Source organism: Apodemus sylvaticus, chromosome 5 (genome assembly GCF_947179515.1).
Source record: "Apodemus sylvaticus chromosome 5, mApoSyl1.1, whole genome shotgun sequence".
In the NCBI taxonomy this organism is placed as follows: Eukaryota; Metazoa; Chordata; class Mammalia; order Rodentia; family Muridae; genus Apodemus; species Apodemus sylvaticus.
Window position 1 is genome coordinate 141,179,785 of NC_067476.1, and position 23,698 is coordinate 141,203,482.

A 23,698-nucleotide genomic window follows, 5' to 3' on the forward strand; every position below is an offset into this window, starting at 1 on the left:
TTGGCAGAAGGCTCCTTTACCCACTGAGCCATCTTGCTGACCCAAACCATTTATTTTTTGCTAAGCTATTTAAAAAAAATTATAGATACTATGAGACTATCTTCCTCTTCCTCTTCAGAACAAACACATGTTCCAATAAACATGAAAGGATCATATCCAAGAAATTAATGTGGGTCACATCTATAATTCCAGGACTCAAGAAGCTAAACCAGAGCTACACAGTAAAATCCATTAAAAAACAAAAAAACAAAAACAAAAACCCTACCCTAGTAAAGGGGTGCGGGAGACACTGGGCTGGGTATAGGGAAAGAGTCTGAGCTCACTGCTGAGTTTGGAAAACCCACTAATCCCTGGGTTCCTCACAAGTTCAGGACTGAAAAATCCCACCATTCCTCACCCTGGAAAGCTAAACACACGCACGCACGCACGCACACACGCACACGTGCACACATACATACACACTCTCACACACATACTATCTCACACACACTTTCACACACACACTCTCACACACATACATACTATTTCTCACACATTCTCACACACACATACACATACTCTCATATACACACTCTCACACATATATACTCTCACACACACACACACACTCTCACACCCACACCCACTCTCACACATACACACACACTCTCTTTCACACCCACATACACACACAGTCTCACATATATACACACACATACACACAATCTTTCACACACACACACACACACACACACACACGATGCCCTATATAAAGCTTGCCTCCACCCAGTTCCCTGCTGCTTCTTGCCAGCCCAGAGGCAGCCACCTTCTAGTGTCTTTCCCAATAAATCTCTTGTGTGAGGCTTGTTGTGCAGAGTGACTTTGTGGTATTCCTTGGTCTTGACTGCCAAAATACATTTCCCTTCAGTGCTGCAACATTTCTATTAAAGATACCTTTCCCCTCCAAGCCGTAATGGTTATACTAGGGCCATGTTTGATGAAGGGTTAATGACCTACATGGCCTTAGGTGGACTGGGAAACTCCAGACAGGAAAATTGTTTTGACTGATGGACCTTTAGGAGCTTCTGATAAGGAGAGTCACATATCAAACCCCACTGGGATCTAGCATTTTGAGGCCATAGGAAGACTGACTTCCAGGTGAAATCTTTTATCCCCTAAAGCCCTTTTACACCCGATAAAGTCCCCAAGCTCCCTGCTCCACGTGCATGGTCTCTGCTCCCAAGGAGAGGTGGCTTTGATTGGAGGACAATCTGTTTCTGCCAATCACTATTTTTTTTTCTGGTCCCCTCCATCAATCCTACCTAGTATTTGAGAACTACTGATACATGAAAACATTAAATATATATGAAAATGCCTTCTCTCCTTTCCAATTTTCATTGCAGTTTCATACACATCTCTACTGATGTTTAGTTGTTTCACGCTCTGGTCCTACTCATCCCCCTGCTGTCTGGTGAAAACATGCATCTTCCCCAGAAGTCCTCCTCCTAGTTCCACGGCTTCTTTTTGCTTGTGACCCATTGAGACTAATTAGAGTTAGAACCAAGTGTGCATGGGAGGCTGTTTCCTGGCACACAGGTAATATGTCAGTACCTACACCACGGGATTCAAAAGGCCCTTTGTGTCTGGCTTCTAGACAGCATGAATTTCCAGACTTATCTAGATTGTAGCATTTACCAGGTCCCCATTTCATCTCGGGCTTGAATCAGCAGTGCCAACCATATTGCTTCGGGGCCTGTGCTCCTCATCCTGCTGTCTACATTGCTTCTTTCTTCCTGAAAGCCGGCAAGAAAACCTGTAATATGGGAAAGCTCCGAGACAACCCAACCTCTTTAATGAATTACAATTGGGAGAATTTTATTTTTTCTATCAAAGAGGATTAGCCTGAATCTCCTCCTTTGCTATGATTGAGCCAACTGTATGCGATTGTGAAGTTGAGTTCTTGCCAATGGGATAAGACACAGTCACTACCTATGCTAGAGAAATCAGAGAGAGGCCTCCTGGCCAGCACTCTCCCTAACCCTGTTTGGGCCTGGTGTGCCCTCTTTGCAAAAAGAAATTGGCAACTTACTTTTGTTTTGTGTATTCCTCTGTGGGAGCCGGAGAGATGGCTCAGTGGGTAAGAACTGACTGCTCTTCCAGAGGTCCTGAGTTCAATTCCCAGAACCCATGTGGTGGCTCACAACCTCTGTAATTCCAATCCTCAGGAATGCCATGTCCTGTTCTGGACACTATCCACATATGTGGTACAGACATATGTGCAGGCAAAACACCCATACACGGGCTGGAGAGGTGGCTCAGCGGGTAAGAGCACCGACTGCTCTTCCAAAGGTCCTGAGTTCAAATCCCAGCAACCACATGGTGGCTCACAACCATCCGTAATGAGATCTGACGCCCTCTTCTGGTGTATCTGAGGACAGCTACAGTGTACTTACATATAATAAATAAATAAATCTTTAAAAAAAAAAACACCCATACACATAAAATAAAGATATTAAAAATAAAATAAACATGAGTGGAAAGGGGGAAAGGAGAAAAGGAGCAGTGAGGGGGAGGGAGGGAAGGAAGGAGGGAGAAAGGAAGGGAGGGAGGGAGGGAAGAAGAGAGGGAGGGAGGGGAGAGGGGAGGGAGAGAGGGGAGAAGAGAGGGAAGAAGAGAGGGAGGAAGAGAGGGAAGGAGAGAGGGAAAGAGAGAGGGAGGGAGAGAGGGAGGGAGGGGAGAGGAGAGGGAGGGAGGGAGAGAGGGAGGAAAAAGGACTTGAATATCTGAAGACATTGCAGAAACACTGCTAATTACCAAATATATGAACTCTGGTTAGATTCTGACTCAATATAATACACATTTATAACACAATGTGAGCATGAGTTAGATGTGTGAGGGTCTTGAGGAATAGTTGCTCATCTTGTTGTCATGCTTTGGCAGTAATGCACTCAGAAATGTTTTTAGAATTGTTTTATATATATTAATACACTTTGCTATCTTCAGACACACCAGAAGAGGGCATCAGATCCCATTACAGATGGTTGTGAGCCACCGTGTGGTTGCTGGGAATTGAACTCATGACCTCTGGAAGTGCTCTTAACCACTGAGCCATCTCTCCAGCCCCTGAATTATTTTTTGAGGCAGGGGCTATGTAGCTCAGGCTAACTTCAAGCTCATGACACCACTCCTTGACTTAGCCTCCTAAAAATTAAGATTATACATGTCTATAATGCCCACCTCCCAAGATACTTTCATTTTGGAATCTACAAAATATTTTATGGAATTAAGTAAGGTTGTCTGTAAGCCTACCATCCTTTAAACTTTTATTTATTTATTCACTTATTCATCATGCACGTGTGTGTGTGTGTGTGTGTGTGTGTGTGTGTGTGTGTGTGTGTGTGCATGTATGGGTGGTGTCTGTGGAAGCCAGAAGAGGATGTCAGGTGTGTGGCTTTGAGACAGGGTTTCCCACCAAACCTGGGACAAGAAGGCAGTCAGCAAGAAAACACCCATACACATAAAATGGGCGTTTTATGACCCAGAGTGAACCTGTGTCCACTGCATGGTGCTGGGAGGAAGACTGTGTGTGTGACCACGCCCCGGTTTTTATGCAAGTCCAGGTCCTCACACTTGTGCAGCAGTAGGCTCACCCACTGAGCTATCTCGCCAGCCTCAAGTCTACCATCCTTAAAGCTACATTTGACGTTGAGTGAAAAACACATGAAGGACCGCCATTTTGTTCTGTTTCCTGTGATATAAAAATTCCCCTCTACCAGAAGATGCTCCCAGACCACCCTCCCTAAAGTTCTCCTCATTACTAACAGCACCCTCTTTTCTTTCAACCTTCCTCTCTTTCCCTCCAGGCATGTGTGTGAATGAGAATGCTGAGTCCAGAGGATGACGTCTGGTGTCTTCCTCAATTGCTTCCTACTTTACCTCAGGTTCGGGGTCTCTCACTGAACACTTGCCTCTTCCCTCAGTCCTTCCCACCCCCAGCACTGTGATGACAGACTCTGGTGGGCCTGGCCTTTACGTGGGTGTTCGGGGATCTGACCCTTTACTCACTGAGTCACCTCCATCCCCTGCCCGATTCTGTTCTTCATGGAGCTGATGCCAATAGCACTCCATAGACTTACTGGCTTATTTTCCTCTACCAGAATCTAGTTCCAACAAGAATGAAACCTGTTTCCTTTGTCTGCTGCTGACTTTCTGCAGTTATGGCTGCCACCCAAGGGTGCTGTACTGCCTGGAAGGCCACATGGATAAAGAGGAAAACTAAAAGTTCAAAGCACAGGTCAGAAGAACCAACAAAGAAATAAACAGTGGTGACATCACCTTCCCCAAAGATGCCAGGAAAGGAAGAGAAATTCGATTTTTAGGCCTGGGGGCTCTGAGCTGTCATGGTGTTTAAGCACAAATCTTATTTTTTAAGTGAAATCTTATCAAGAATCCAGCATGTAAAACCTGATAGCCAAAAGCAGATTTATTATTATAGTTTAGTCTCAAAAAATAAAAATTAAAAAATTATCCAGTGGTCATGAGGAATCTAGGAAAACCTGGCCTAGCAGTGCCAGTTTAGAAGTGAAGGGCTGGCTGGGGCAGCTGAGAAGCGGGGTTCTCTGCCTGGTGGGCTGCCTCTCCCTGGGCTGGGTTTCAGGTGAGGAGGGTGTGGCTGTCCCTGCTGGGGGCTCCCAGGGCCCTGACCTCACTGTCTTTCTCTGAGCTCTTGGCCTGCTCTGTCTGAGAGAGTAGAACTCCTTTATCAGGTCCTCCACTTCCCACTGCTCCTCCTTCAGCCTCCGGCAGCAGTGCAAGGCAGCGGGGTCAATGGGGTGAGCTTCCGTGTTGAAGATGTAGCCCCCAGCTCCCAGGATGCACTCCCCATGGGGGGTCATCACAGAGTCAAAGGTGGAGCCATTGTTGTGGATGAAGTTGTTTGGGTGAAACAGAAGGTAGAGGTATTTCACAGTCTCGGCCAGGAAGAAAGACTCCATGCGGTTGTCAAGCTTGTGATCCCGGAGGTCCTTGATCTGCCACGGATGGAAGAAGCAGAGGAGTCAGCAGAAACACGGTCTGGGAGTAAGGGTCAGGCAGCTAACATTATCAACTGCTCTGCCACCAAACAGCTTTTGGGTGAATCACTTCTCGGAGTTGCCTTCCAAGCCACCAGGACCTGTCACCTGAATCATCACCAACAGGACTTCCTGCTTCCATCCTTTCCCTGAGGCACACTGAGATTGTGGGTCAAACCTCTTCCTGCTTGGATCCTTTCCTTGCAGTTCCAGCCACAAAGCACACTCTCCCCTGAGGGTCTTTATGAATGCTTTTTGCACACAGGTCCCAGGAAGTAAAGGAGCCAGCTAAGCGCCTGATGGGGGACAGAAGAAGCGCCTCTGCCCCTCTGCCTCTGAACTCCCTGAACTCTGCTGAGACTCCTTACCCTTTATAGACACTGTATCTATCACTGCCCACATTAGACAGACAGACAGACAGATGTAACTCCTGTGTGATGTAGAATATGTAACCCAAGAGTCAATATTATTAGCAAAGATTAGGATAAAGAAATTTGGGCTGGAGAGATGGCTCAGCACTTAAGAGCACTAGCTCCAGAGTTCAACTTCCAGCAATTTATTATTAAATAAATCATGACACTGTGGAACGACATGACATATCCATTTGTCTCTGACACAGAGCTCGTGACAGAGACACAACATTCCTGACCTAACCTTGATGAGCATCAGGTTTTTACTACTGCAAACAACTAACTATGGGTCAGCTGCAGAAAAAGTTAAAAAGATCACAGGCAGAGATTAGTAGGATAATTTACTATAAATTACTTTTAGCTTCTTAGATTTACCAATACATCTCAGCAAAAGTAATTCTCAGTGGGCATTTAGCTTGCACAATCTGTGACTCAACTATGGACTCAAGTCAGATTTTCTTCCCTGTTTGACATCATGCACCTCGGGAGCCTCCAGCAGGCCTCCTTCTCATGGACATGAGCTTTGCCTTCCCAGTGGACGTCTCGCTTGGTTTTCAGAGAACTGAACGCACAGGAAGCAGAAGAAGCCACTGCTTTATTACGGTACTCCCTGCAGTCTCCTCTGTCACAAATGAGTCCAGCAGGGGATGCAGCTCAGTGGTGGAGCCCTGCCCAGGCACACACCTGGCTCTAGGTTCAATCTTTAGCACCATGAAGGGAATAAAGGACCTATCTGTACTTTATTTATAAAATATTGTCACATTTCAAAACTTTGCAGGAGTTTTACTGTTTTATTTTGAAATCCACACCCCACACAAGCTCTATAGACTCCCAGGAAACTCCCAGTATATTTTCTTTACATCTGCTTTAAATGTATAAAGCATCTGTCTGTCGCCTGTTGGAGACTGTAAGGGTATCAGCGCTCTCTCAGAGTTGCTGGTGTGTTATTTCTAAAGTACAAATCAGATCATGGTACTGCTCTGCTGTGGATCCAAGTCTACTCTCTCCTGTGCTGTAAAGGCCTCCTTACATGGCCGACCGCGTCCTTTCAGACCTCTAACTTTCCTCCTGGCTCACTCTCCACTCAGACACACTACACTGGCTTGCTCTCTCTCTCCAGACACACACATTTTCCTTATTTTTCCAACTAAAATGTAAGACCCTCCTGAGAGCCAGGGTCCCGGTCTGCCTGAGTCTAACTCATGGCCTGAAACAGTGCATGGCACAAGGAAGCCACATGGAACCCTGGGGGACGGCAGAGCTGCTTACTAAGGGCCATGCTGGGATGCAGCGCTACTGGACTCCTGAGTTCCTCCTAAGATCCCCTTAAAAAGCCCTCCAACAACCTTTGTACAAACCTCACCTTGCAAAGCACATGTTCTGACAGATGGAGCACTGATGCAGGCAGACGCAGGTCAGGAACTTAGGGCCTAATCCACCTTGGTAGCTAGGCCCCAGCCATTTGAAAACTCTGGTTGAACTGAGAAGACCAGTAACAACGACAATTTGGCTTCTAAAAGTAAATTAACTCGTTTCTTTATATGTCTGATTGCCCTGGGGACCCCACATAAAGGCCACCAGGCAAGATGTCTATCAGTCACCTAACATTCTTCTACTGTCTACTCACTGCTTACCTAGCAATGATAAACAGCAGGCCAAAGAGAGACTTTCAACCTCCTCCACGGTTCCTTCTGTGTGTCCTGTATCTACACCAGCTTGTGAGAAGACATGGGCTCTAAGTCTAGAGTCCCCGTCTGCAGAGTCTTTCCCTGAATAAGGCCTGGACTGTCTTGAGTCACTCCGCCTTTGCCTGTCTTTCCTCCTTGCTGACCTTTCACACCTCCACCAGATACGCGCCTTCAGCAAGCTTCCCTGTTCATGACTTGACAACCCCTCCCTCTGGTGACAATGCTCCAACATTGTCAAACCACCACGATGGCTTCTGAGCGGCCAGAGGAGACAACTGCCAAGTCCCTGGGCCCCTGAAACACTTACCGTGGCAAACCCGCACTCCACCTTGCTGATCTTCTCGATGGACTCCACGGCATCTCTCCCCAGTTCTAAGAGTGTGGGATCCCCTGTGGCACGGTAGAGGTACATTGCACTCTCGATGAGCTCTGTGAAGGCGAGCAGGACATTCTCAGTGACTGACAGGCATGGCACGGGCCGCTCAGGGGAGCCAGCGGAGGGTTCCTCCCCTCCATACCTGGTCCCCGGAACACCCCTGGAGAGAATCATGGCTTGGCTTTTGGGAACTTGGTGGACTGCAACCCACGATACCAGCACAGCTATGGCTCTATTACTAAACAGACCCTGACATCGTGGGAAGACTGAGTATACCCAAGCTCACTCTCCAGAGCCAAGATGCACTCCCTGATCTTAGTTTAGTGCAGCAGACTCCCGTCCCCGAGGAAGAGAGGCAGCAGCCTCTGAGGTAGAGAAGGCAGCAGAAGTTGTGACCACAACATCTGCTGCTTCCCTGACCCCCGCAGCACACGCAGCTGTCTGACCGGCGACTCTTCCCAGGGGTGATGTGATAAGAACACCACGGAACAGTTTTAGGAAGGCACATCTGCCCAACTTGTGCAAGGCGCTGAGGGGGTGATTCACAGCACCACAGGGGAAATAGTAATTACAAGCTAGCTGGGTGTGGAGGTACACACCTAAAATCCCAGTGCTTGGGAAATAACAACTTGAGGATCAGGGGTTCTAATCACCTTCACCAGTACAGGGAGCTCAAGGCTAGCCTAGGCTACGTGAGACTATGATATGGCCGGGCGGTGGTGGCGCACGCCTGTAATCCCAGCACTCTGGGAGGCAGAGGCAGGCGGATTTCTGAGTTCGAGGTCAGTATGGTCTACAGAGTGAGTTCCAGGACAGCCAGGGCTATACAGAGAAACCCTGTCTCGAAAAAAACAAATCCAAAAAACCAAATAATAAATAAATACATACATACATACATACATACATACATACATACATAAATACATAAATAATTGTTATGGGGAAAAATGTTTTTCTGCTGTTGGTAGGCTCAGTGGGCATAAGTGAGAGTTCATTATATCTACTCTTTCTTTGTTTCTTTCTTTGATTCTTTCTTTCTCTCACTCTTTCTTTCATTCTAGTTGTTTTGAGATAGGGGTTCTCTGTGTAGCCCTGGCTGTCCTGGAACTAGCTCTGTAGAGCAGGCTGGCCTTGAACTCAGAGACCCGCCTGACTCTGCCTCCTGAACCACTCCCACCCACGTTCATTTTGTTTTCTACCTCGATACCTACCTCTTCCCAAATAAAAGACCCACTCTTCCTCCCTCCCGCAGCACCTCTTCTGCCTGGCTGTCTCCTCCTGACCAACTCCAGTTCTTGTCCACTCAGACACTCATTCCATAGTGCCGGGTGCACAGGCAGGCACACCACCTACCACTGAGCTGTGTCCATAGCCTTGGCTACTCTGACCCTGGAGAACAAGTCTCTGGCTATCTCGTGAGCACTCCTGATTCTTCCTTCCCTCACCCCAGGCTTCTGTTCACATTCTAGGGTGCATTCCAGGGCAGAAGAACACGCACAGAAAAGACAGCGCTCTCCTGGGAGGCCTCTCTCTGCTGCCAGCAGCTGGCTGGGACAAGGCCAACTTTTCTCACACAAGGACCTAGTGTGTGAGCCAGTACTCTGCTGTATGTCTCCCCGGCAACTCTGGAGGGCAGTCCAGGGAGGTGGAAGCCTCTAGAGACTTAGGTTAGGTTCTGTAAGTGCCATCGAAGACTCACAGCATAGTCCCACACACTGGCCAGCCTAGCTTCAGAACAGCACCTTCTCTCTCACCTGCCATGGTTTGGGGGTAGGAGGGGTGACTCAACTACTACACCCCTAGAATTCCTGGTGGTGGTGTGTACTCCTATCTGATCCCTTCCTGCCAGCCAGGCCTGCAAATAGGGCAGGTGGCCCAGAAAGCAGTGAGCTCCCCACGCTGGTGATGACTGGGCCAAGATTGGAGACCCAATGACTCTCTGGGGATTTCGGTGAGAAGACCCGTCTGAAGCCCTAATGCTGAAACTGCATCTGAGCATTTGATATGTAGTTGAGACTCTTGAGTTTTATCTTACCTCCTGGAAATGATAAATATGACTGATTTTTCTAAAGAGTTTCCTTCCTTCCTTCCTTCATTTTTTTTAAAGAAAAAACTGTACCTTTTAAAATAATTTTTTCTATTTTATGTGCATTAGTGTTTTTTCAGCATGCACATCTGTGTGAGTGTGTTGGATCCCCTGGTACTGGATAGAGGTAGTTATGAGCTACCGTGTGGGAGCTGGGAATTGAAGTCGGGTCCTCTGGAAGAGCAGTCAGTGCTCTTGACCTGTGAGCCATGTCTCCAGCCCCCCTCGAGAGTTTTCTCTCTCTCTCTCTTTTTCTCTCTCTCTTTCTTTCTTTCTTTCATTTTTGGTTTTTGAGACAGGGTTTCTCTGTGTAGCTCTGGCTGTCCTGGAACTCACTCTAGACCAGGCTGGCCTCAAGTCAGAAATCCACCTGCCTCTGCCTCCCAAGTGCTGGGATCACAGGCGTGTGTCACCACTACCCGGCTCGAGAGTTTTCTTACAGAAAGAAAAGAAAATAAAAGAAAACAAAACAAAACAACAACAAAAAAACCCTAAAAACAACATGAGAACAAATGTCCGAGAAACACCAAGAACTGTAGTCCATGCAGAGTCCCTGTGTGTGACCTCTGACCCCTCTACCAGCATCTCTGTACTGGTCTCTTCACTCCCAAGCTTCTGCGTTGCCTGGGGTGAGAGGAGGGAAGGAACGGGGCACAGAGCATGGAGCAGTGGGAGGCAGGAGGAATGCTGGTCTCGTGGCTCACGGGGCAATCAGGTGACAAGGGAGGACGCGCAGAGCCAGCCTACCATGCCCAGACAACCATAACGTGGCCATGTGCCTACCTGCTGACTAAGCTCAGCCTCTCTCCCTGGTCCTTCCCTCCTCACAGAGGACATCAGAGCTGGTAAAGAACTTAAGACAGTGTCCAGTCTGTGGTCCTCTCCCTGATTCTGAGCTCGCAAGGATGAGACACAGTGGTCTTGGCTTCAATGGCCCAAGGTTCTAACAGCCCATATGGCAGACGTGTACTTTACACAAACCACTGACAGAGGTGGCCTGTAGTTTGTGATGTCCTGGTGGCATCTCTCTCTTTTCTCATATCTCCAAGTTTGAAAGAGCTTGAGACTTAGATGGGAGACATGTACTTAACAGCCTTTAGCAAGCCACTTCAACCCAGAAGAACTCAGTTTCCACAGCTAACAGGGAAACAGTCTGGAGCTGTTAGAGAAGGCAAGAAAGGAGCCTGGGGAGCACCTGTGACGGTGAGGGTGTGAAGAACCCAAGATGCAGGTGGGCCATGGACCAAAGACACTGCTTACCCGGTCGGAGTGGGTAGCCTTCTCGCTTCTCCACTGTGTATCCCTGAGGAATGTTGTAGAACTCTGGCAGCCCCCCAAACTGCTTCCAGACAGTGTAGTAGTTGAGGAAGGTCCTCATGGCATTGTCAATATCCCCAATAAGGCTCTGTGGAAAAGCATGGGCGTCAGGTCAGCTGGCTCAGGCAGAGAGCCCACAGGAAAACTTCACTGTCAGTTACTCTCAAGGAAATGGCAAAGCAAAGCCTTCGAAGCAGAAGTGTTGATGTCAGTGCTGATGTCAGAGCTGAAGTCAGTGATGACGTAACCATTGACGGCAGCCCCAAGCGAATATCTCTGGGCCTTGTCCGTTAGATATAAAATTCAGCACCTATCTAATCCCTTGTGGAGGATCTGAGAGTCCATATTAAGTCTTTGGGCCTCCACGGTCAGCGTCTGCTATTATCAGACTTTTACTCTGGCCAGCTGTTCCAAAATTCTAAGCACAGTGGAGAGACTGAGCCTGTATGCTAAGATGCACGAGGATTCCACACCTCTAGCACACAGCCGTGTTTACTAGTGGGCTTTATAAGCTTCCCAAGTCTCTTTATGTAGATGTAAGAAAATGAGTGTGATGTGTCCCTGCACTACAAACAGCTTTTGAACGTGCTGCTCTGCACTTTTCCTTATTTGTTCAATAGTATATCTTGGTTTTCTTCCACATGGACAGAAAGGGCTCTTCTGTTTCTACAGTTGCACAGCATTCTGTCACCTAGACTGCAGCTGAGTCTATTCTATAAGTTCTCATCTGGCTGGCTTCCAGTCCTTTGCTGTTTCCTAAACAATTAATGCTGCAACAGATGCTACCTTATGTGCCACTTCAAGCATATGAATCACTGTTAAGTCTATTTAAGGAATCCTCTGTCTGTCTGTCTGTCTATCTTTTTTTCAGACAGTGTTTTACCATATGATTCTGTTTCTCCTGGAACTCACTAGTTAGACCATGCTGCCCTTGAACTCACAGAGATCCACTTACCTCTGCCTCCCAAGTACTAGAATTAAAGGTATATGCCACCATGGGTGGATCAATTACCTATTTTTTTAAAATTCTATGTAAGTAATTTTAAATTTTAATTATTCCTCCTAGTGATTTACTGTAGTGCAACAGCAATCTTTGTTTCTTCATGTTTCCTTGACTCCTTATGTGTGCACGTATGTTCCTGTGCATCTCTGTGTGTGTGTGTGTGTGTGCGCGCGCGCGCGTGGTAGGCTGTCCATTCTCACAGCCTCTTAAGTGTCTTTCTCTTAACACTTGGGAGGTAGAGGCAGGGGGATCAGAAGGTCAAGGTCACTCTCTATCACGAAGTCATTCCAAGGCCAGTGTGGCAGATGTATGGTCCTGTCTCAAAGCACAAGCAAACAAAAGGCATCTTTAGATTACCAAATATTTCAGTAGGTGAAATACTTTGGTATAGGCAGGGGTAGATCAGATGGGTTCTGAGGTCCCTTCTAACTATAATTCTATCAGACTATCTGGGGAAAAATCAGGATGGTGAGCAGAACAGGCCACTGTGTCAGGGCGGGAAACTTGAAAGAAATGTCCAGTGAAAAAGCAGTTGTTGCCAACAGCCATTCCTACATCGCCTGGAGCAATGCTGCGAGGTATTGACAGTGGCACCAAAGCCACAGCCAACTGGGGAGTCGGCTCCTAATGCTCCTGTTTAGGCAGGATCAAATTATCTGTCTAGTTCGGTTAGGTTCTTCCTTCCACACACTGCCCTCCACACTCCAGCAACTAAAGCTCCTTATTCGATACCTTAGAATAAGCCTGGATTATCATACCACAGGAAAATGGTCCTTCTCTCTGACAAGTCCTACCTGAAGACCAGGCCAGTAGGCCTCCAAGGACTGGAAGACAGGCATGGACACAGTCCCCTTGTACATCTGCACCCAGAGGTACCAGTCATCGAAGTGCGTGTAATTCCGGATGGCTTTGTTGTACTCTGCATTGCAGGGGAAGAGACAATGGACACAGGTGGCTGAAGAGACAGACAAGCCTCAACAGTGGAAGCATACACACGTACTCCGCGCAGTGCCCAGCCTTGAAGCAAACCAGGACACATCAAGGCAGGCACACTAGAAAGGAACACGGGGTCAAAACCCCAGGCCCCATTGTAGCTCTTCCTTCTCCATACGCTAGCAAAGACCTGGGGCCAATTTTCCCCTCATTAGCCTCAGGTTTAATAATAAATAGATGTTAGGTTGGAAAAGTATTTGGTTTTCAACAAGACAAAACTCTTCCTACAGGGGGACGTGTCAGTGGGAAGTTGAGGTGACATTTCTCCCCTAGGACGTGAGTCCAGGAGGAATTTAGTTTTGTGTGCACTGCAGAATCCCCACTACTAGGACAGTGCATAATAAATGTATTCTGGACGAACCAAATGCAGACACCGATTCATAAGCTTTGAAAAAAACGTAATAAGAATTAAGACAACCCATGCTCACAGCTTGGCGCAGGGGTTGGTATCTCAGTGATACCCACTAAATATGCAGCAAATAAATCAATAGTAGCTGAGATAATTATCACTGTGTGTCCAACAGGCCTGCATGAGAGATTATTTATTACTAGTGTCCGTTGACCTGAAAGGTTGATATATTAACTTACTGGTTAGAAATGTGACCTACTGCATATAAAGGAGTGGTGTACTGAGAATTTTGGTTTCTTTAAAAAAAAAAAAAAGACACAAAAATGTTATAGAACATGTTTTTGTTTTGATCCCGGGTATGAGATATGGACCTGCTTTTTCAAAGAAGCTGACTATGGCTTGCTCTATCCTCTAGCAGGGGTGTGATTTTGCCAGCAGCAGATAATTTCTGAAAGTGTCTGGTACTTTGAATTCTGAGGACTCTTGAAAGGGTGTAAATGCTAGGGCTCTGAGAGGGGCTTAGTCGCTGCCGCTACTGCTGCTGGTTGCTGTTTTTGTGGCTTGTCAAGTAGTCATGTCAAGAAACAAGAAGGTGAAATTGGATTTTCTGACAGTGAAGATCAAACTTTCCCCAGCGCCCTAGTCAGCAGAAAGTTGTCTAGCGATATTGACACCTCTTCTCCCTCCAGCCTTCTTCCTCTCCTACCTGGTGTTGGGGTCGGAAGGGTGGGATAGGAGTAGAGAAGGGTGGTAGGTAAAGTAACCTAGAAAGCAGCCAAAAGTCCAGCTACAGAGTGGGAGAAACCCAAAAATGAGTAAGGCACAGGGCATATGCCAAAGGCCCAGGACTCTGAGGAGGTGCGTACTGCTAACTAGGCAGGACATGTAAGCTAAACTCTGAAGAGAGGACAGAACGTAGATACATGAAAACACAGCAGGAGAAGCAAGCACCATGCAAAGTGACCAAGAGGTAAGGAATCCCGACCAGTTAGAGAAAGCAGTATCTCCAGCAGCTCCTAATGGTTGTTGTGTAATGGTTCCCTCCAAGATTAAAGCCTTCCATGTTGGAGGGAAGCACGTTAAGACACAGGTTAGAAAAGAAGTGAAAAACAGGAGGTAAAGCAATGGGGAAGCTCAGAAGGCTCGGGAAGTAAACAACTCTGAGGCTTCAGGAAGTCCCTGAAATCAACCAGATACACTGAGCCTGTCCCTCAGCAAGAAAATCTATGCGGCAAGGCCTGCCTAGAGATTGTCTGTGGCAAGCTGAGATGCCTGGCCAGGCTCAGACTAGCACCCAGCCACCTGGAAGAAGCAGAGAGCTGCCTAAAACATGCAGGGATCAGCCTCACTTCCTGGAGAGGCTTGGACCATGGGAGCTGCCGGGAAGAGGCTCTTCAACCTGTTGGGCTGTTTGACAGGTTTCCAGCTTTTGTGAGCTGTCACTCAGGCTGGGGTGGGCTTTGGTGATGCAGGTATCTTTGAGTCATTTCTGCTCCTGGAAGTAACCCCTCACTTATTTCTATGTAACCCCAATAAAACTCACTATTCACCAAGATGGATCTTGGTGGTATCCGTATGTCACTGGTTCCCTATCTGGAATGAAGAGATGTTTGTTCTTGTCGCCTCAGAAATAGTGTCATACAACAGAGGTAGAGTTGGGAAAATATAGGGTTTAAGGTTATCCTTGGCTACAAAGAATTTGAGACTCAGACTCAAAACCAGAAATACATAAATAAGTAAAACAAATAGAACAAAACTTAAACCAAACAAAACCATAAAACATGGGGCTGGAGAGATGGCTCAGAGGTTAGGAGCACTGGTTGCTCTTCCAGAGGTCCTGAGTTCAGTTCCCAGCAACCACATGGTGGCTCATAACCATCTATAGTGAGATCTGGTGCCCTCTTCTTCTGGCCTGTAGGTGTACATGCAGGCAACTCACTATATAAGCAATAGTTTAAAAAAAAGACCATAAAACATAAAAAGAAACTATGAAGAGGCACCGTGTACAACATGAGCCTCAGTAGCTCTGAATGCAGGATCGGTAGGTTCTGTAGACACCTGACAATAATCTGACATACACAATAAAGCACAATCAACAGGACTTGTAGGAAAAGCCCCCTTACCCTGCCCCTTTTACCTAGAAACATGGCCATGAGCTTCTTATCCTGAAGAAGGATGGCTCCTTTTACCAAGTACTCAAAATAGGAATCCACACCAGCCCCGATGCCTGCATCCTGGGCCACCCATTTGCCAGTGAGCACATCGATGTGATTGCCAACCTACAAGAGAAACACAATCTTTAGGAAGGACACACTTAGTGCTCTGACTGCCCGGTAAGATGCCAGGCAGGCACCTCAGTGCTTGATACATGCACCTATGGAGGAGGGCATGGGGCTGCCCCACAGCTATCCTTCCTGCACATCTCTAATGGGGAGACACAGCTCGTGCACATTTGAAAGGACTTAGCATACCAAACAAAAAAGAAAAAGAATGGCCTAATGTATTTGCTCTTGCTGAGAGTGTAGGTGAGATGAAACCCTGTTTCTAGAATCTGTCTCAGACCCAAGGCAAGTTTGTGACTCCAGTGTCTAAAAATCCAAGAGAGATGGGCATGGAGTTCAGTAGAAGAATGTTTGTTTAGCATTTGCAAGACCCCGGTTTAACCCTTAATATCAAAAAGCCAAAAGCAAAACAGTTCACTCACTCACACACTCACACACACACACACACACACACACACACACACACACACGCACACATATACACACAAATTCAGGAAAGACCTAGGAAGCTGATAGAGAAGTTGCCTCTATGGAAAGGAATTAGACAGCTGGAGGGCTGGGATCAGAGGGGACTCCTCTGGTATCACTGGGTACATTTTGTGTATGCTTTGGCCTTTGAATCCCATGACTATAAAGCCTTTTAAAAGTAACCATTAAGGGTTTTCCATATAACTTGGACTCTCCTGGAAACCTCACTTCAGCTGGTTTACAGCCAGTTGAAAAGATACAGCTAAGCATTCTGTTACTTCGGGAGCCTCATCTAGGAAGACCAAAAGACATTCACTTGGAAGGTGAGTTCCTGGAAAGTCCAGTATAGGAGGAAGGGGCAAGTGACTACTGCAAGGGGAAGCAACCTGTCAGGGTGAGTGATGGTGATCAAGCAGGTTCTCCTGGAGGGCACTCAGGGCAATGTGCTGGGATCTGAAAACTGGCACAGAAGATGCCCCTCAGAGGGAGCTCACCACAGACACCATCGTGTCAGTCACTGGTAGAGAACTGGAACGTGGGACTTCCAGACAGAAGCAAAGCAGAGTAGTGTCCTGCCTTGTTGTCCAGAGTGCACAGGGATGGTAAAGGACAAGGAACAGATAGGACCATCCACGCCCACCACAGTTCCAGGGCTGCAGCAAAGCCTGCCTGCGGTGGACTAAGGATGTTACCGTGCGTCTCCAGTGGGCATCTAAAGGGGTTTTCTGGTTCCTCAGACATGCTCCACTCCCTAAGCTGCCAGCACAAGACTCTACATAAAATCATTTTCAAACACAAGGAGTTACAGTGACTCTGCACAGTTCTTAATACAGTAGCATCACTGCTGGAATATCTGAGGGCCAGAGAGGTTGAACAACCTTGAAGCAGGGCCATGGCTTGATTCTAGCAGTGAACTGAATCCAGTGTTACTGTCCTAATTGTTGTTAGTGTCACTGCTTTATCCTGGTAGGATCTGAAATTAGCTTTGAGAGTTAGCTTGCCCAGAATGTGTTAAACTTCCATTTATTAATAGGAACTGAAGGGAAAATTAAGCCCTAGGGTCAACTATGCTTGGGAAAGAGATTCCTTTACCATTGAACTTAATAACTTTTATTCTGTCCAAGTTCTTCATGACTCTAAAAAAAGTAAAAAAGTTTTAAAAAAATCCCAATACCATATGCAAGAATCCCCCAATATAACTGTTCTGGAATCGTTTTTGTTTTTCATAGAACAGCCATTCAACATCTCTCAGCACTAGTGTTTTAGGAAACACAGTTTTGCACTGGCCATGTGAACTGATAATCTATGGTCAGTGAGTCAGGGGTGTGAAGCGGATGACTCCTTCCTAGAATTAAGAAAGGCTCAAAGTGACCAGAACCCTGCTCCCTCCAAGGATGAGCCATTTGCCTCTCCTCTCTCCTGTGTCAGCCAGTTTAACACAGCTAGGGTCATTTTGGAGGACAGAACCTCAACTGAAGAAATGCCCCTAGCAGACTGCCCTGTGAGCAGGCCTGTGGCATCTTCATGACTGCAGACTGATGGAGAAGGTTCCACTGTGGGCAGTGGAACCCTTGGGCTGGTGTTCCTGGGTGCTCTAAGAAAGCCAGCTGAGCAAGCCAGAGGTGGTAAGCCTGTGACCAGCACTCCCCCATGGCTCTGAATCAGTTTCTGCCTCAAACTCCTGCCCTGACTTCCCTGGATGGTAGACTACAAGATGCAATAGAAAACGTTCCATCCCAGTTGTTTTCAGTCATGGTGTTTTACCACTACATCAGAAACCCCTAACTAAGACAGCTTCTGTGGCAAAATGTAAAAGGAGGCTCAGTCTACTTTTGGTACCCTGGACTACACCTACAGTCACTGTAAGAGTCCCTTGGCTGGCCTTCCTTAGACCTATGGGTCTCATAAACGGGGGGCACAGAAGCCTTGGCTTATACACGAAAGCCAAGAGCTGACCTACCAGCCCGATATCTGACCGGCTCTCCCAGAGACGCATCAGGGCCACTCTGGCCACATCTTCAAACACAGGGTCACCGGTGAGGCTGCTCAGGGTGGCAAATTCCACAATGAAGGTCCCAATCCCTGCTGTACAGGTAACAGGGGTCTCTCCAGGGTTCACGCCATGAAGCAGGTTCACAGTTCCATAGGGCATGCCCGTGGGGGTCTGAAATGCTAAACCGTCAGAAACTTATGACTCCAGGTAGAAGAGAGATGGGCGGTTAGACCTCAAGCCTCAGGCCTCAGGTGGCCCTGCTTTCTGTTTTTCCTGGGTGATTGTTTGTGTCTGAGCCAGAGAAAGACAATATGTCCCACCGCCGGACCCTGAACTGCCTAACCCAGCCGCTGTCAAACACTATGCTGTGTCACCTTGGGTTCCCACTGTGGTAAGGAGAGCTGCTGGAAAGAGCGGAGCTCCCAGCTGCACACTCCACACCAGCCGGCACAGCATTTTATTTTACTACTTTATTTTTACACTATGCCTTCCAAAGCCAGGCGGGTCACTGAGTGTGAAGCAGGCAAGGTTTGTGCTTTAGGAGAAGTGGGGCCACACTGGAAGTCACTCACAGATGCTCACCAAGTGAAACAGACTGGTAGAGGAGTCCATTTTAGATCCCTGATTCAAATAAAAGTGCAGGGACAAAATTATTTTTAAAATAAAAATCTAAACATAGGAAACAAACCAAACAAACCGCTGATATAATACAACCCCCTGCTTACAGGTAGGGGCTGTCATGCCAGTAACAAGTGACTCAGCTAAAGGTCACATCGGAGAGTCATACAGAGAAGGAATTGGAATTGCCTGCCCTGACCTCACCCCTCCAAATCCAGCCCAGTGCTCTGCCCATCCTACCCCACGTCTAGGGAAGAACTTAACAATGAGCTCAGGATAGAGATTTCCTCTCCAGGCCCAAAAGGCCAACAATGTCAGGGCAGTCTACATGTCACCAAATTGTGAACTAAGTTGTCAAAACTTGTAAGCGCACTAAGCACCAGACATGCTGTCTGCTGGAGGAATGGAACCTGCTTTCTGGCACAGAGCAGGCAAGGAGAAAGAGTCCCACGCAGGAAAAGCTCAAAGGGATATTCTAGGGACAGGCAGGAGGTATTGAAGGAAGGGTCTGAGAATCTTCTGAGACCCACAGAGGCGATACACTGGTGCTGGCTTTCTAATTACTCAATATGAACTTTAGAATATGTATATTTCTCACTGCAAATAATTTTTCAGTGGGAAAAAAAAATAGAAGGGGCAATAAGGCAGCTTTCTCCAAGGATGAGTCACATGAAACATGTTTGTGAGGAGACGTGGCCATGGCTGTGAGCCTTGGTCTTCCCTGGGGCTGAAAGGCAAGTGCTACACTTGAGAGACAAATAAGTAAGGAGGCCAAGGAGCTATGCAGCGGCAGTCACGCGTCTGGGTGTGCGATCCCTAGACTTCTGCCACACCCAGGAGGGAACACAGTGTCCAGCTGACACTGCCGAGCTCGGCCTTGGTGGCCCCACTGGATAAAAACAGGGAGGCCTGGCTTGAAGTCCTGAATGTGGCTTAACCACAGAAACCGATCCCTCTCATCTGGTTGGCCAAGCATCCCCTCCTGCCTAACCTGAGATTAGCCTTCTAAAAGGCACATCTAGCAGGTGAGAATTATGGTTCGCAGAGAAACTGAGCAATGGAGCAGGAGAGTGAGGGGGTCAGGATGCTGGGTGGCAGAGGAAAACCTCAAACCCATAGCTCCTGATGCTTGGATCAAAGCTGTTCCCTGGGGCCCTCTTACCCTAGCAGCATGTGGGCTGGGATGGAGCAAGAGGGCTCACTGAAAACAAATACAAGGACCATGCGCCTGTGAAACTCACTTCTGGCTTATACCTGCAAACAGCAGTAGTATCAGCTTAGCCAGCCTGAGCCAACACCCTCTGATTTCTACAGTGAAAACTTTGATTTTTATTGTGGATGGTTTCTAAAGGGGCAGAAATAAAGATTTGAGGTTCAAAAAAAAATTAGGGAAAAATCTCAGCATTGCCATTTTTACCTCCTGCAAGAAAAGATTAGAGCCAGACATGGTGGGGTATATCTGTCAGCTCAGCTCTGGAGACAGGCAGGACTGTCAAAAGCTCAAGGTAAGCCCTGTCTATACAGTGAGTTCCAGGCCAGCCAGAGTCCACCCTCCCACCCCTCCACCCCCACCCGTCTCTGCCTGACTCTCACCTGGGAGGAGTTTGCGGGCTGCCTCCTCCGCCATCCTGAGGAGAGGTCCAGAACAAGGCCATCCAGCCTCCACCTCCACACCGGCCTTCTTTGACAAGAGATGAGCAGAAAGGAGGCCTCCTACCACTGAAGATGGCAGAAAACACAAGTGTCAGGGCCCTAAGGACCAGTCTTTCTCTTATGCTAACCAGAACTGTGCCTCACTAGAAAGGAGCTAATGAAAACGCCATCTCTACCCAGAAGAGTGACATACATCTCTAATCCCAGTGCCTGGGAAGTAGACAAGAGTTTGAAGCTAGCCTGGACTATATAGTAAGAACCTGCCTTGAGAAACAAACAATTCTATTGGCTTTCATAGTGCTGCAAGGCTATGCTGGCTGGAGAAAAGTGTCAACAGACTTACCCAGCAATGGACCTGAATGCTGCAGTACTGACCGGTACCAAGATGGTCCACTGGTGCAGCACTGGCATGAGGGTCATAGGAATAACCAACCACTTTCTGATTAGGTTTGAAGCTTGCTCCACCGGAGGAAATTTGTGTCTTGGTAACATAAACCTGATCAAAAGCCCATGGTAAGGTAGGTCACAGGTTCTTAGAAGGGAACCTACTACTGTTGGGTTACTACATAGGCATGTTATCAAACACCTTCCAAATATTTATTTTTATACTCACACATTAGTACTGCAGAAAAGAGCTTCTCTGAAAGTAGTCAGTATTGTAGCATTCCACTTATTCTCCATGCAGAGGCCAGAGTCATAACTGGTCAAAGCGCTGAGAGTAAGAGACTGCTGAGTGCTCAGCCCTCAACAGAGCATCTGTATCACTCACACTCAACAGAGCATCTGTATCGCACTCACTCAACAGAGCATCTGTATCACCCTCACTCAATACAGCATCTGTATCACTCACTCAACAGAACATCTGTATCACACTCACTCAACAGAGCATCTGTATCACACTCACTCAACAGAATATCTGTATCACACTCACTCAACAGAGCATCTGTATCACACTCACTCAACAGAGCATCTGTATCACACTCACTCAACAGAACATCTGTATCACACTCACTCAACACAGCATCTGTATCACTCACTCAACAGAACATCTGTATCACTCACTCAACAGAACATCTGTATCACACTCACTCAACAGAGCATCTGTATCACACTCACTCAACAGAGCATCTGTATCACACTCACTCAACAGAACATCTGTATCACACTCACTCAACAGAGCATCTGTATCACACTCACTCAACAGAGCATCTGTATCACACTCATTCAACAGAGCATCTGTATCACACTCACTCAACAGAGCATCTGTATCACTCACTCAACAGAACATCTGTATCACACTCACTCAACAGAGCATCTGTATTACACTCACTCAACAGAGCATCTGTATCACACTCACTCAACAGAGCATCTGTATCACACTCACTCAACAGAGCATCTGTATCACTCACTCAACAGAGCATCTGTATCACACTCACTCAACAGAGCATCTGTATTACACTCACTCAACAGAGCATCTGTATCACCCTCACTCAATACAGCATCTGTATCACTCACTCAACAGAACATCTGTATCACACTCACTCAACAGAGCATCTGTATCACTCACTCAACACAGCATCTGTATCACTCACTCAACAGAACATCTGTATCACACTCACTCAACACAGCATCTGTATCACACTCACTCAACACAGCATCTGTATCACTCACTCAACAGAACATCTGTATCACACTCACTCAACAGAGCATCTGTATTACACTCACTCAACAGAGCATCTGTATCACCCTCACTCAATACAGCATCTGTATCACCCACTCAACAGAACATCTGTATCATACTCACTCAACAGAGCATCTGTAGCACTCACTCAACAGAGCATCTGTAGCACTCACTCAACACAGCATCTGTATCACTCACTCAACAGAACATCTGTATCACACTCACTCAACACAGCATCTGTATCACACTCACTCAACAGAGCATCTGTATCACATTCACTCAACAGAGCATCTGTATCACACTCACTCAACAGAGCATCTGTATCACCCTCACTCAACACAGCATCTGTATCACTCACTCAACAGAACATCTGTATCACACTCACTCAACAGAGCATCTGTAGCACTCACTCAACACAGCACCTGTATCACTCACTCAACAGAACATCTGTATCACACTCACTCAACACAGCATCTGTATCACACTCACTCAACAAAGCATCTGTATCACACTCACTCAGCATAGCATCTGTATCACACCCACTCAGCACAGCATCTGTATCACACTAACTCAACACAGCATTGTATCACTCACTCAACAGAGCATCTGTATCACTCACTCATCAGAACATCTGTATCACTCACTCAACAGAGCATCTGTATCACTCACTCATCAGAACATCTGTATCACACACACTCAACAGAGCATCTATATCACACACAATCACAGAACATCTGTATCACACACACTCAACAGAGCATCTGTATTACACTCACTCGACAGAACATCTGTATCACACACACTCAATAGAGCATCTGTATCACTCACTCAACAGAACATCTGTATCACACACACTCAACAGAGCATCTGTATCACACACTCAATAGAGCTCTGTATCTCACACACTCAACAGAGCATCTGTATCACTCACTCAACAGAGCATCTGTATCTCACACACTCAACAGAGCATCTGTATCACTCACTCAACAGAGCATCTGTATCTCACACACTCAACAGAGCATCTGTATCACTCACTCAACAGAACATCTGTATCTCAGACACTCAATAGAGCTCTGTATCACACACACTCAATAGAGCTCTGTATCACACACACTCAACAGAGCATCTATACTACACTCAAAGCTCAGAAGAGATGTGGAGTGAATGCAAGAGGCGGAGGATGGAGGGGAGTGCTGGGAGGGGAGTGCTGGAACATGACATGACCCTGCACTCGTGATCTCACAACAGGGTGGTTCCCTGCATGGTACCAGGCTAGTAAGCATCCCAGCATGAATGGGACAGGAGCTCATGAGGCCCCAGCCCTATCTTAGTAACCACCGGTAACTGATGGCTCTGAGGGTTAGGGAACCATTTTCTTCAGTGGTTTGGTCGCTGGTAGGTTGCCCATGCTTGAGTGGACCACAAAACCATGGGCAGGCAACATTAACTAGATGTGAAGGTTGATGGAAGAAGTATTGGGGGCAGGTTCTGGAGGGATTTGAGTTGGATATGACCAAGGTACAGTATATACATAGATGAAATTTTCAAAGAATATAGTTTTAAAGGGCCACTAAGCTAGCTCAGTGAGTTAAGGCACTGCTGCCAAGCCTGACGACCTGAGTTCCATCCCCTGGACAGACCCACATGGAGGGAGGAGAGAACTGATTCCCCCAAGCTGTTCTCTGTCCTTCACACAAATGCTGTGTCTTTGTGTTCACTCACACCATACA

General features: G+C 47.1%; 1 protein-coding gene across 1 annotated transcript in view; it reads right to left on the reverse strand.

The window, feature by feature from the left end:
- Positions 1–4,444: 4,444 nt before the first annotated feature.
- Positions 4,445–23,698, reverse strand: part of Edem2 (ER degradation enhancing alpha-mannosidase like protein 2) — a 28,613-nt gene continuing 9,359 nt past the window's right edge. Inside the window, exons 5-11 of the mRNA XM_052184045.1 lie at positions 20,228–20,353; positions 17,984–18,195; positions 15,411–15,552; positions 12,726–12,850; positions 10,872–11,016; positions 7,457–7,578; positions 4,445–5,009 (exon numbers count right to left, since the gene is read on the reverse strand). Coding sequence (XP_052040005.1) covers positions 4,515–5,009; positions 7,457–7,578; positions 10,872–11,016; positions 12,726–12,850; positions 15,411–15,552; positions 17,984–18,195; positions 20,228–20,353 — 1,367 coding nt within the window. The 3' untranslated portion in view covers positions 4,445–4,514. The remainder of the gene's footprint in view (positions 5,010–7,456; positions 7,579–10,871; positions 11,017–12,725; positions 12,851–15,410; positions 15,553–17,983; positions 18,196–20,227; positions 20,354–23,698) is intronic.